We start from the raw sequence: 14,167 nt of genomic DNA on the forward strand, positions 1-14,167 counted from the left end.
CAAACAGTCCACCACCCAAAGGACATCCAGCCAACTTGACACGACCGTGGGAAGCATTGGAGTCAACATGGGCCAGCATCCCTGTGGAACGTTTTTGATACATTGTAGAGTCCATGCCCTGATGAATTGAGGCTACTCAATATTAGGAAGATGTTCCAAATGTTTGGTATACTCAGTGCACATTCATACCACACACACACACAATCACAACTGCTGCTGTCAGACTCACATTATACTGCTCAGAATACACTGACCACCCCACTTACATGTAAATATTGTGGGGGGGGGGAAGAGAGAATTGTGCCTTTCTGTACTATATTGATGCTAAAATGTTTATTCTATTCTAGTTATGTTCGTATACTAATCTTTTATTGTTGTTGCATTGTCCAGAAGGAACATGTAGCGTTACGTTGTACGATGTATACCATGCGTATCCCATGCATACAACTAAATTTGAAACTACATACCAGTCTTTCTGCCCAAGGCCATAGACCTTTGTGTTTATTTTTGCAGGGACAGTGTACATTAGTCAACATTTTCAGAAAAGTGCCGGTTTTAGGCAACAGGCTAATTTTCGACCTTAGTCCTTCAGTCTAGCAATCCCCCATCTGCAAAACATTAACCAAACAGCAGGTGTAGCATTCAGTGGGCTTTAACTGACGAAAGCAATAGTGTAACTACATGTTGAGTGTCTGACATGGTGTTACCTGAGTACATGTTGAGTCATAGGTGGGTGACTGCCTGGATAGGTGATGGGAAAGTAGTTATGACAGGAGTCCCGCATATCGAGGCTTCAGCTCAACTATCCCATACAATAGCAATCAATCAATAAAATCAAGCACTATCAGGAATCACGCGATATGAATGAGTGGGGCGCCGCCCAACCAACTTGTTTCAGCTGTCATAGGAACACGCTCATCACTCAGAGCGCAACTGTCAAACGGTTGCTCATTGAGCTTCTCCAGTGCCAAGTGGCAGAGGGCGAGTAATTCCGGTAAAGGACGTGTCCACATCCAGGCTGTCTCCTGCAGTCAGTGATTTATCCATTGATTAGAATTTTTTACAAAATGTTTATTACAACAGTCTTACCCCCATCATATCTCAAAACCTAAGGTTACTCCATTGATTATATTTTTAGAATTCCTCAAGGAAACAACATATAGCCTCAATACCTGCCATGTTAATTTATGGACTGCTGGTCCATGCAGCCCCATAGCTCCCTCAGTGGCCTCACACTGCACAACATATGCGTAAACTTGACTGTTGTGGGCAATAGCCTATATTGGGCACATATCCCAGTGAAGATTGTACCAAATGGTGGATTTATACATAGGCAAATACATTACCTGTCAATTCCACTCAACATCTAATTATTAGATCAGGACATTTTCCAGTGTGCAAAAAAACCCATTGAATACTACCATTACAGAGGCCCAAAAGCAACCTAAAAAGCCCCCCTAGCACCACAAATTGTAGGATGTGGCAATACAACTGATCAGTCATCAAGGCTGCTCCAAGTCTTCAGTTACTCAAGTTAATGGTCCTTCTGACTGCCATACTTTTCTGAAAGGATATTAGTCTCTAGACCAGGGCTCTCCAACTGTTCCTGGAGAGCTACCGTCCTGTAGGCTCACTCCAACCCTCATCTAGCGCACCCGATTAGAATTATTAGCTGAGAAACTGAACCGGGTTAGTTACAACAGGGATAGGAGAACACCTAAAAGAGGCTAGCTCTTCGGGAACAGGGTTGGATCCCTGGGCTAGACCATCATGTATGGGATTGGCATGACTGACCACCCTATCCCCAGAGAACACAGAGCAATGACATTGAGAGTAAACTCATTTATTTTGTCATCTGCACTCTACAGTTGGAATTCGGGGAATTCAAAAACAACGTCTTTGCCTGTGAGCTTCTTGTAGACACCGGAGAAGGTCTCAACCTGAAAATAAAAGGCAACCACTGGTTAACCACTGCATAGACTGCAACATTTACAGGTTATGATGGTCAATATATCAATTGCATATGACAACACAAAAGGCATGCATTTGGCACATTTGCCAAAGACATTTGCAGCACATAAACCATTTGAGACATCAGTCAAGAGAAGTTGTACACCGCATGGTTTAGCCCCCCAGTCATGGCCCAAAGGGCTCTGGGAAGATGTAGGAATATACAGAACACCGTCCTCACCAGCCCGAAGGCCGGGGACAAAGCTTGCTCTCCAACGTCGTGGAACGGGACTGTACGTCACAGCACTGTGAAGTACTACGCTCCCAAACGCCACAAGGACAGAGCCATGCGAGAGCAACCTCACCGGATGTCCACGTTGGGGTTAAGGTGGGTGAACAAACTGCGACACGACTCACTTTGTGTTCCACATTGTTCTGCTGAGCCTTATCAAGGTGGACCTTGATGAGCCGACTGCTGTCCAGCTTCACGCGGATCCTCTTGCCAACAATCTCACTGGGGAAGACCAGATCTTCAAGGATGGCATCGTGCACGGCAGTCAGAGTACGGCTGGAGAAACAAATCACAACGTGCATTAGACATTTGAGGTAATTACAGAAATGTTCTAAACCTTGCGAAAACTATTTTTCCTACAATCAGTCTCATTCAAAATCAGAGGAAGATTCTTTATGCATGTATTGAAAGGGCAACAATCAAATAGCTATTCAGGTATTTTGAAATCATTACTGGAGACAAGCAGAGTCTGGTTTAGATTATAATTGTTTATATTTTACCAGGCAAGTTTACTGAGAACACATTCTTATTTACGGCAACGACCCGGGGAGTAGTTACAGGGGAGAGAAGGATGAATGAGACAATTGGAAGCTGGGGACGATTAGGTGACCATGATGGTACGAGGGCCAGATTGGGAATTTAGCCAGGACACTGGGTTTAAAACACCTACTCATAGGGTAATGCAAGGTAATAGGAAGGAAAGTTGATGTTGCATTATATGGTTTGTCCCCGTTTAATCTTGTAGCTATATAATAACCTATTATAAAATCCCATTAAAAGCATACGACATGGTATTAGTAAAATTGTACACTGCATGGTTTAGCCCCCCAGTCATGGCCCAAAGGGCTCTGGGAAGATGTAGGAATATACAGAACGCCGTCCTCACCAGCCCGAAGGCCGGGGACAAAGCTTGCTCTCCAACGTCGTGGAACGGGACTGTACGTCACAGCACTGTGAAGTGGCGTATGGGAGCGTAGTACAAGGACAGAGCCATGCGAGAGCAACCTCACCGGATGTCCACGTTGGGTCCAAATATGGTGTGCAAGTATGGAAGCATCAAATATGGCACAACAATTTCAACTTCTAAACCTAGCACCCATTTGCTCTAACTTTAAATACATGTTCTTCCATACAGCATGTAGTCGTGGACATGCAGGTGTGACAACAGAACTCACCTCCTGGGACGCTTCTGCTTATTCTTGATACGGCTTTTCCTGGTTGGTTTGGGCAGGATTCTCCTCTGCAAGTAAAAAAAAACATTAAGGATTACCAATTTACACATGGAGACTTTTAAAGCCCAACAAGCATTCTAAATAATGTACACCGCATGGTTTAGCCCCCCAGTCATGGCCCAAAGGGCTCTGGGAAGATGTAGGAATATACAGAACACCGTCCTCACCAGCCCGAAGGCCGGGGACAAAGCTTGCTCTCCAACGTCGTGGAACGGGACTGTACGTCACAGCACTGTGAAGTACTACGCTCCCATACGCCACAAGGACAGAGCCATGTGAGAGCAACCTCACCGGATGTCCACGTTGATATTATGCTACACTCACAGCATAGAAACATGTATATTTGAGCACTAAAGAAGTCTGTTAATAGACTTCCCCAAAATAACCAAGCTAACCGACAGTGGGGTCACCACAACAGCTCTGCAAACTGCCCCTGCAACTCGTGGAAACAAGGACAGCGAGACAACATCACCCTAACCTGTGCAACGAAGACCACGTGTTTTCCGCTGAACTTCTTTTCCAGCTCCCTCACGAGTCGCACCTGAATCTTCTGGAAAGATTTCAGCTGGGGCACGGGGACAAAGATGATGATGGCTTTCCTGCTACCACCAACTTCAATTTCCTGGGGGAGAGAATAGCATTTCAGTTAGAGCACAAATTGAGGCAAATACAAACACTTCCAATAGATGCTTTGAGTGCTTCAGCTGTCTGAATTAAATTGTATGCACTGCATGGTTTAGCCCCCCAGTCATGGCCCAAAGGGCTCTGGGAAGATGTAGGAATATACAGAACGCCGTCCTCACCAGCCCGAAGGCCAGGGACAAAGCTTGCTCTCCAACGTCGTGGAACGGGACTGTACGTCACAGCACTGAAGTACTACGCTCCCATACGCCACAAGGACAGAGCAATGCGAGAGCAACCTCACAGGATGTCCACGTTGGGGTTAAACTCAAACACAGTTTACTAAGAGTCAGACAAACTCCTACCACTTTCATCTTCAGTTATCCAAAAATGGTCTGAGTAAACAGTCAGAATGAAGGCAAGTACAAGACACGCAGTACAGGATCCTTGCCTTTGCTGCAGTGATGTTCAGCTCCCTCAGCTGAGCCTTCATGTCTGAGTTCATCTCCAGCTCCAGGAGAGCCTAGAAAGAAGGCTGACGTGTTAAATATGGCTTACAGCATTAGCCAAGCGACTAAGGAAGGTTTATACAGTGCCATATATTGACAGATTTGACATAGCTTACCTGGGATATTCCAGACTCGAACTCATCTGGCTTTTCGCCATTGGGCTTCACGATTTTGGCGCTGGTACTGAACATGGCCTATGTCTCTGGAATTAATGAAAGACAAGACTATCATTTGAGCATACTCCGGAGTCCTGTATGTCTTTGGACATCATGCACGGTTTCAGGTAATGTAGTATACACACTGAAACTAACCAACGTTAGCCGAGTGGTCCATGCCGACTCCATCACACCATACAGACATGCAGTTACTAGCTAGCGATATCGGCTAAGGTTGATCAAACGAACAGTCGACAACGGCTGATTTCATGTACACATTCAAAATACAAATGACGTTAGCTAGCTAGCAGCCATGCCATCATAAACAACCTAACAAGTAACTATTGCATCAAACAATGTACAGGAGATAGGGTCGCATGTTCCAAGTTAACTACTTAACATTAGCTAGCTAACGTTAGCCAGTTGGCCGTCTTTAAACCAGGTTCATTATCAAATGGCTAACGTTAGCTAGCAACGGCCTGACAGTACTCAACCATACCTCAGGCTAAACAACTGTCAGGACACTTGACAAAATGAAGATATTAAAACGGTTAAAAAAAGCCACTAGTCGATGAACTACAGGCAATTCTTACAAGAACACATGGGCCTCAACGCGCCAGCTATGCCTCCTTTCCGTTTTCATGTTAGGTCTATCCTGAAACACTTCATACAATTAATTACACAACGGCCATCCAAAACCTTAAATAGAATAATCTAACGCATCAACAGTCTTACATGAACTCTGATACAAGAACGAGGAAATTCTGTGCACATTTACAACAGTTTGACAAGAAATTCCGACCAGTGGGAGCATTATCTTGACCTACCTCAATCAACGACGGCCGGGGAAGAGGCCGGAATCTCGCGAGAGGAGTATACAAGTACGTCGTGGAAGGAATCATGGGAACACGGAAGTATGATTTTTAACACCAACAGATCAGTGCAGCAGATATCGTGAACTTTGAAGTAATTAATGTAAATACCGAGTCCAAAAATAAGCATGTCAGCGTAGATCATGTTCAAATGTATAGCTAACTTGTAGAGTGTGTTGAAATTACAGTCGTTAGGTAGTAGCTAGCAAAATGTGTTTGTTTTGGGTTAGTGGTCTAGCAAGCTAGCCACTGTTTACATACCTATATTTGTTTCCAATGATGTCTAGCTAATAGTTGTCCTTGCATTTTAACACATAGCTATTTAGTTTGTTCAACTTGTTCACATTTCTGAAATCAAGACAATGACCGGTGCTTCCACTTTTAAGTAATTGCTGGTGTAAGTGATGTTCAGGTTACCCGTTCTTTATAGTATAATACACAGGGCAGTCTGCATTGGCACAGAGGAGATGGTGAAAGGCAAATTCTTCTACGCTGTGAGGAAAGGATTAAACCCTGGAGTTTACCAAACTTGGTGAGCTGTGTAGTAGTTACCTAGCTAGGGAGCTAGTTACCACTGTAGTCTGTCTTTAGACACATTTTGTCATTTCTATTCACATTGAATATCATGTGTTTACTTTTTCAGGGATGAATGTAAGAAACAAATTGACAAGTTCCCACATGCCAGCTACAAGAAGTTTGCTGCTGAAAAGGATGCCTGGGCTTTTGTCAGAGGCAAAGCAACGTCAATAACACCAAAAGTGTCAGAGGGTAGATCGATGGCTATGTTCTTTCTCTATGGGTCACTGTACTTGTGAAATGACAATACAATGGGTACTGTTGTTACTGGCATTAGGAATGGGCAGACTATCTTGTCATTAGACAAGTAGTGCACCATTCAGGCACAGCAGAATCAGACTTCTACTCAGACCAAGGTATTATCTTTCAGGAACCAGCTATGAGGCAACACTCCCACGGAGGGCCCCGGAGGCCCTTGAGTATATTCCCATTGGTCAGAAGAGACACTATAATCACGTGGAGGAGGAGGAGAAGGAGGTGGTGTCCCCTGCCAAACGAGCTAAACCTTCCCAGGAGGCATTTCAAGACAGCTGCGCATCTTCAAAGAGCTCTGATGGATTCACCTACATGGGTAAATATACCTGTTACTCCTTTAAATCGTATTTCTTGTTTTTGTTTAGAAATGTAAAACAATTTTTGTGAACAATTATTTTTTGTATATTCCATATAAGGCAACATAAAATCAGTAAATACAGCAGTACACATCAAAAAGTTATAATAAATTAAGCAAAGAATCAAGAAGGAAAACACAATGTTTGACTGTCATATATACACATACCTATACACATAAACATGCACAAATAAACCCCAAACGTACAAATATAGCTTATAGTAGCAGAAAATATCCTATAATGATGATTGAAAACTAATTAAACATGATTAAGAAAACAGTCTGTTTTTCCAGGTGATGCAGTGGTGGTGTACACAGATGGCTGCTGTTCAGGCAATGGGAAGCCCGGAGCCCGAGCTGGGATCGGGGTGTACTGGGGACGTGACCATCCTCTGTGAGTAGGCCTGGGTCTGTGGTTATAACTCATAGACTGTTTGACACTACAGTGGTTGGTTTTCATGTGGACTCTTTACTGTAGGAATGTAGCAGAACCGCTGGATGGAAGACAGACCAACCAGAGGGCAGAATTACAGGCAAGAACTGTGTTTGTCTTATTTGTTTTCATTCTGAACTCTCTTAACCAGATTGCTGTTATTTGAATGGAATTGCCACAGCAAACTTTGGATTGTAACCCCACAGAGATTTAATCCCACATTTTGCTTCTGAATGGCACAGGCAGCCTGTAAAGCCTTGGAGCAGGCCAAAGAGATGGACATCAAGAAGTTGGTGCTCTATACAGACAGCAAGTTCACCATTAATGGTACGTGTGTGCTGCTTATAGCACTTTACTAACACTCAATCAGCAAGGGACTGACTGATTGTGACATGGCTTTGTGTGATGCTGCAGGCATGATGTAGCATCTAACGTTAGTAGCTAGGCCTGCTAATGCGACTATCTTAATGACTGTTGTGTTGTTTCCTCCAGGCGTCACCAGCTGGGTGAAGAACTGGAAGCTGAACAACTGGAGGCTCAAATCTGGTGGCCCTATCATCAACAGAGAGGACTTTGAAAAACTTGACAAGTTAAATGAGGAGCTGAAGGTTGTATGGGTAAATATCAATGACGCCTGTTGCTCTGTTAATATTTTCACTTCAAGTGTAGTGGGTTTTGAAGAATAGAACATAGTTTCCCAAACTATGGATGATGATTGGGTCGTGTGTCCTGTGTGGCTCAGTTGATAGAGGTTATGGGTTCAATTCCCATGGGGGACCAGTGTGAAAATGTATGGGCTTATTAATGTAAGCTGCTCTCGGTATGACTAAAATAAAGAAATATGTGAGGTCTCCTGATATAAAAATGGTTTTAGAACACCTATTCATACAAGGTTTTTTTTACAAGTACATTTTTTGAATGTCTTTCCTTAATGCATTTATGCTAGTCAGTTCTGTTGTGACATGGTAGGGGTGGTATACAGAAGATAGCCCTATTTGGTAAAAGAACAAGTCCATATTATGGCAAGAACAGCTCAAATAAGCAAAGAGAAATGACAGTCCATCGTTACTTTAAGACATGAAGGCCAGTCAATACGGAAAATGTCAAGAACTTTTAAAGTTTCTTCAAGTGCAGTCGCAAAAACCATCAAGCGTTATGATGAAACTGGCTCTCTTGAGGACCACCAATGGAACGGAGGACCCAGACTTATCTCTGCTGCAGAGGATAAGTTCATTAGAGTTACCAGCCTCAGAATTTGCAGTCCAAATAAATGCTTCAGAGAGTTCAAGTAACTTGACACATCTCAACATCAACTGTTCAGAGGAGACTGCGTGAATTAGGCCTTCGTGGTCGAATTCCTGCAAAGAAACCACTACTAAAGGACACCAATAAGAAGAAGAGACTTGCTTGGGCCAAGAAACACGACCGATGTACATTAGACCGGTGGAAATTTGTCCTCTAGTCTGATGAGTACAAATTAGAGATTTTTGGTTCCAACCGCCGTGTCTTTGTGAGACACAGAGAAGGTGAACGGATGATCTGCATCTGTGGTTCCCACCGTAAAGTATGGAGGAGGAGGTGTGGGGGAGCTTTGCTGGTGACACAGACTGATTTATTTATAAATCAAGGCACACTTAACCAGCATGGCTAACACAGCATTCTGCAGCAATATGCCATCCCATCTGGTTTGCGCTTAGTGGTAATGTAATTTTTTTTTCAAGTTGGACCACAGAGTGAAGGAAAGCAGCCAACAAGTGCTCAGCATATGTGGGAACTCCTTCAAGCATTCCAGGTGACTGCCTCATGAAGCTGCTTGAGAGAATACCAGGAGTGTGCAAAGCTGTCATCAAGGCAACTTGATGTGGCTACTTTGAAGAATATAAAATCTATTTTGAATTGTTTAACATTTTTGGTTACTACATGATTCCATGTGTTATTTCATAGTTTTGATGTCTTCACTATTATTCTACAATGTAGAAAATAGTAAAAAATTAAGAAAAACCCTTGAATGAGTAGGTGTGTCCAAACTTTTGACTGGTACTGTGTGTGAAATATATATTAAACATACACACAAACAGTGCCTTTAGGAAAGTATTCAGACCCTTTGATTTTTTCCACATTGTTAGGTTACAGACTTACTCAAAATGATTAAATAGTTGTTTACCCTCAATCTACACACAATACCCCATCATGACAAAGCAAAAACAGGTTTTATAAATGATTGCTAATTTATAATTTACATAACTATGCAGACCCTTTACTCAGTACTTTGCTGAAGCACCTCTGGCAGCGATTACAGCCTCGACTCTTCTTTGGTATGACGCGACAAGCTTGGCACACCTGTATTTGGGAAGTTTCTCCCATTCTTTTCTGCAGATTGTCTCAAGCTCTGTCAGATTAGATGGGGAGTGTTGCTGCACAGCTATTTTCAGGTCTCTCCAGAGATGTTGGATTCAGTTCAAGTCCGGGCTCTGGCTGGGCCACTCAAGGACATTCAGAGACTTAACCCGAAGCAGCTCTTTCATTGTCTTGGCTGTGTGCTTGTCCTGTTGGAAGGTGAACCTTTGCCCCTGAGCGCTCTGGAGCAGGTTTTCATCAGGGATCTCTACTTTGCTCCATTAATCTTTGCCTCGATCCTGAGTAGTCTCCCAGTCCCTGCCGCTGAAAATAATCCCCATAGCATGATGCTGCCACCACTATGCTTCACCGTAGGGATGGTGCCAGTTTTCCTCCAGACGTGACGTTTGGCATTCAGGCCAAAGAGTTCAATCTTGGTTTCAAGGCCCTTTTCCCCCGATTGCTCAGTTTGACCGGGCGGCCAGCTCTTGGAAGAGTCTTGGTGGTTCCAAACTTCTTCCATTTTAGAATGATGGAGGCCACTGTGTTGTTGGGGACTGTCAATGCTGCAGAAATGTTTTCCCTTCCCCAGATCTGTGCCTCGACACAATCCTGTCTCGGATCTCTACATACAATTCCTTTAACCTCATGGCTTGGTTTTTGTTCTGTATTGCACTGTCATCTGTGGGACCTAATGTAGACAGGTGTGTGCCTTTTTAAAAATCATGTCCAATCAATTGAATTTACCACAGGTGGACTCAAAGTTGTAGAAACATCTCAATGATGATCAATGGAAACAGGTTGCACCTGAGCTCAATATCATGTGTCATAGCAAAGGGTCTGAATACTTAAATACATTTTTTTATACATTTGCAAACATTTCTTAAATACTGTTTTTGCTTTCTCATTATTGGTATATTGTGTGTAGATTGCTGAGGGAAAACATAAATGTAATACATTTTAGAATAAGGCTGTAATGTAACAAAATGTAGAAAACGTCAAGGGGTCTGAACACTTTCTGAAGGCACTGTGTGTGTGTGTGTGTGTGTGTATGTGTGTGTGTGTGTGTGTATATGTATGTATATATATATATATATATATATATATATATATATATATATATATAGCAAAAAAAGAAATGTCCCTTTTTCAGGACTCTGTCTTTCAAAGATCATTTGTAAAAATCCAAAAAACTTCACAGATCTTCATTGTAAAGGGTTTAAACTCTGTTTCCCATGCTTGTTCAATTAACCATAAACAATTAATGAACATGCACCTGTGGAAAGGTCGTTAAGACACTAACAGCTTACAGACGGTAGGCAATTAAGGTCAAAGTTATGAAAACTTAGGACACTAAATAGGCCTTTCTACTGACTGAAAAACGCCACAAGAAAGATGCCCAGGGACTCTGCTCATCTGCTTGAGCGTGCCTTAGGCATGCTGCAAGGAGACATGAGGACTGCAGATGTGGCCAGGGCAATAATTTGCAATGTCCGTACTGTGAGACGCCTAAGACAACGCTACAGGGAGACAGGACGGACAGCTGATTGTCCTCGCAGTGGCAGACATTGTGTAACAACACCTGCACAGGATCGGTACATCCGAACATCACACTTGCGGGAATGGCAACAACAACTGCCGAGTTACACCAGAAATGCACAATCCCTCCATCAGTGCTCAGACTTTCTGTAATAGGCTGAGAGAGGCTGGACTGAGGGCTTGTAGGCCTGTTGTAAGGCAGGTCCTCACCAGACATCACCGGCAACAACGTCGTCTATGGGCACAAACCCACCGTTGCTGGACCAGACAGGACTGGCAAAAAGTGCTGTTCACTGACGAGTCGAGGTTTTGTCTCACCAGGGGTGATGTTCGGATTCGCATTTATGGTCGAAGGAATGAGCGTTACACCAAGGCCTGTACTCTGGAGCGGGATCGATGTGGAGGGTCCGTCATGGTCTGGGGCCGTGTGTCACAGCATCATTGGACTGAGCTTGTTGTCATTGCAGGCAATCTCAACGCTGTGCATTACAGGGAAGACATCCTCCTCCCTCATGCGGTACCCTTCCTGCAGGCTCGTCCTGACATGACCATCCAGCATGACAATGCCACCACGCGCAGAACAAGCAGTCTGATTTCCTGCAAGACAGGAATGTCAGTGATCTGCCATGGCCAGTGAAGAGCCAGGATCTCAATCCCATTGAGAACGTCTGGGACCTGTTGGATTGGAGGGTGAGGGCTAGGGCCATTCCCTCAAAATGACCAGGAACTTGCAGGTGCCTTGGTGGAAGAGTGGGGTAACATCTCACAGCAGGAACTGCCAAATCTGGTGCAGTCCATGAGGAGGAGATGCACTGCACACCAGTATCTGGTGGCCACACCAGATACTGACTGTTACTTTTGATCCACCGGGACATGCAAGTACACCCATACTTTGACTGCTTTGCAATGACTGTCATTGGCTGTTGATTACATCACTTTTTCACATAGTTGGGGTCACAATAATTTTCTGATATCAAAATGGGGTCGTGGACCAAAAAAGTATTGGAACTTTCATGGATGGATGATGCACAACTGAAACTATTAACAGTCTCCTTCTGCCTTTGACTCTGTCTTCTCTCTCCCTTCTTTCTCCAGTTGCACATCCCAGGCCACGCTGGATACCTAGGAAACGAGGAGGCTGACAGGCTGTCAAGAGAGGGGGCAGCAAAACGCTCACATTAGCCCTACAAGATAACAGCCCAATATGTCATATTGGGTTATATTCTATCAAATTGGGAGTTCAAGAATTAATAATTCAAGATCGTTTTGTGTGTGTGGGGGGGCATTTTAATTTTCCAGGATATTTTTTTGTCTTTTCTGTTGGGCTGCCAAGTTCTTTTCCAGAGAACAATGTTCTGTTTCTAAGTTTGTTTATTTTTATTAAATAAAGCATCCTGTCTGAAGTATTGTTGGTTGTTTAATTTAAGGAATTCCTTCAGCTTTTACCTGTAGCATCATATGAGCATGCATTAATACTGTAAAGTAATTCCATTGTGGTAGTAAAGTGGCCTATTCACTAACCACGTTTCCATCCACAGTTTGTATGCCAGTAAAGTAGGGCTGACGCAAATTAGTCAACTGGTCGATTCTTTGGTCTACTGAGATTGTTTTAGTCGAGCAGTAACAAATATATATTTGCCCCCGCCTCAGTGAACTTATCTATTGCGGAGGCCTAGACTAAAATCAAATGTATGCTTTATCTGAAAATGTGGTCGGAGGCTCCATATGGAGGCTGTGACGCAATTGATTGACGGTAGGCGGGGCGGTACATCTTGTATAAACACAAACTCACTTCCTTGACAACAGCTCTGCACTGATCCGCAAAGCGCAAGAAGTATGAATTTGCCTGAGTTCTGCTCAGGCCATATCACCGTAAATGCTGCACGGCCAATGCAGACGTCCGATTGACCATGCACCCAGATGCACAATGCGCTCTCCCGCCAATTTGTGAATTGTTTGCGTTTGATTGTTACTGTATATCAATTCCCCATTACATTTCATCATATCACCGTTAATTATTACAATTTCTAATCAACAATGTTTGTTTTAGTTACAGTAATTATTTTAATACATTCAATATTCGTATTCCTGTCTTCACGTTCTCATTGTCTAAGTGAACACATTGTTTGCATAGTGCACAACCTATGCTACATTGTGAGAAACAAGTTTTGGTTTATTTCATCCCATTTACCAGTTTTGTCAATTTAGTTGTCTTTTGTTTGAAGGGCGCTCCTGTCGATGTTGAGTAAGGACGCGCACGCATAGAAGTAGGCCTCTATAGGATACCTGGCAAATGTTTCCAGCTCTCTCAAATCAAATCAAATTTATTTATATAGCCCTTCGTACATCAGCTGATATCTCAAAGTGCTGTACAGAAACCCAGCCTAAAACCCCAAACAGCAAGCAATGCAGGTGTAGAAGCACGGTGGCTAGGAAAAAACGACCGAAAATGTCGTGTTCTGATCCAGTGGAATTACTTCTTATCTAGCTGATTACTTCTTATCAGTGCTTGACTTGGACTGAAATAGGTTGCGGTGTTGTGCAGAAAATCTCCCCCCTGCCAGAACCCCCCCAAGCAATAAACATTTCAGAACAACTATGGCTGAATTATTATCCTTACACTTTCAAAAATATTAGTCGAATAATACATGGGAGGGATGACGACTTTTGGCAAAGAGATGTATTTATAGACTAATTATTATCAGTAGCGGATTTAGGTACAGGCGACATGGGCAGCCGCTCACAGCAGCATCTTGCCGGGGGCGGCACCGGGCGCTGGGGAGGGCGCTGAAGTGAGGGTTCGCCCAGGGCGCCATTAAAGCTAGAACCGCCATTTACAGCTGACTCAAATAGTCTACAGCTGTCTGTCCCAAGCTCACTTGGGGAAACTCTGAGGGCCCAGAATACTTTATACAATGTTGCAAGTGCGTTGCAGACAGGCCATGTGTAGCCAGTGTGATGAATAGGATATTTATTTTTAATCAGGATATTTTCTACCTGCAGGCTGCAATGTTTTAATTTTTTGGCTTTATGTAGGCTAT

General features: G+C 43.4%; 2 protein-coding genes and 4 non-coding genes across 9 annotated transcripts; 1 reads left to right on the forward strand and 5 right to left on the reverse strand.

The window, feature by feature from the left end:
- Positions 1-1,862: 1,862 nt before the first annotated feature.
- Positions 1,863-4,768, reverse strand: LOC100136136 (ribosomal protein S7; the record flags this gene model as incomplete). Its single annotated transcript, NM_001124430.1, is given in 6 exon segments — positions 1,863-1,940; positions 2,368-2,518; positions 3,418-3,482; positions 3,953-4,096; positions 4,547-4,618; positions 4,721-4,768. Coding segments are annotated over 6 exon segments (558 nt in total), but the record flags the coding sequence as incomplete, so codon positions are not given.
- LOC118964515 lies at positions 2,107-2,331 on the reverse strand. The gene has a single exon (XR_005051575.1). It is a non-coding gene; the product is annotated as a small nucleolar RNA SNORA73 family (small nucleolar RNA).
- Positions 3,044-3,268, reverse strand: LOC118964507. Its single transcript, XR_005051568.1, has one exon. It is a non-coding gene; the product is annotated as a small nucleolar RNA SNORA73 family (small nucleolar RNA).
- LOC118964516 lies at positions 3,557-3,781 on the reverse strand. The gene has a single exon (XR_005051576.1). It is a non-coding gene; the product is annotated as a small nucleolar RNA SNORA73 family (small nucleolar RNA).
- On the reverse strand, positions 4,193-4,415 carry LOC118964517. Its single transcript, XR_005051577.1, has one exon. It is a non-coding gene; the product is annotated as a small nucleolar RNA SNORA73 family (small nucleolar RNA).
- Positions 4,769-5,644: 876 nt separating the features above from the next.
- Positions 5,645-12,529, forward strand: rnh1 (Ribonuclease H1). 4 transcript variants are annotated; one of them, XM_021598386.2, is made up of 9 exons: positions 5,645-5,673; positions 6,062-6,163; positions 6,275-6,399; positions 6,578-6,778; positions 7,112-7,211; positions 7,296-7,350; positions 7,493-7,577; positions 7,743-7,867; positions 12,222-12,529. In XM_021598386.2, exons 1-9 carry the CDS (start codon positions 5,660-5,662, stop codon positions 12,306-12,308), a joined length of 894 nt encoding a protein of 297 aa, XP_021454061.2. In that variant the 5' UTR covers positions 5,645-5,659; the 3' UTR covers positions 12,309-12,529.
- The last annotated feature ends 1,638 nt before the right edge of the window (positions 12,530-14,167 follow it).

Source organism: Oncorhynchus mykiss, chromosome 4 (assembly GCF_013265735.2).
Source record: "Oncorhynchus mykiss isolate Arlee chromosome 4, USDA_OmykA_1.1, whole genome shotgun sequence".
Lineage (NCBI taxonomy): Eukaryota > Metazoa > Chordata > Actinopteri > Salmoniformes > Salmonidae > Oncorhynchus > Oncorhynchus mykiss.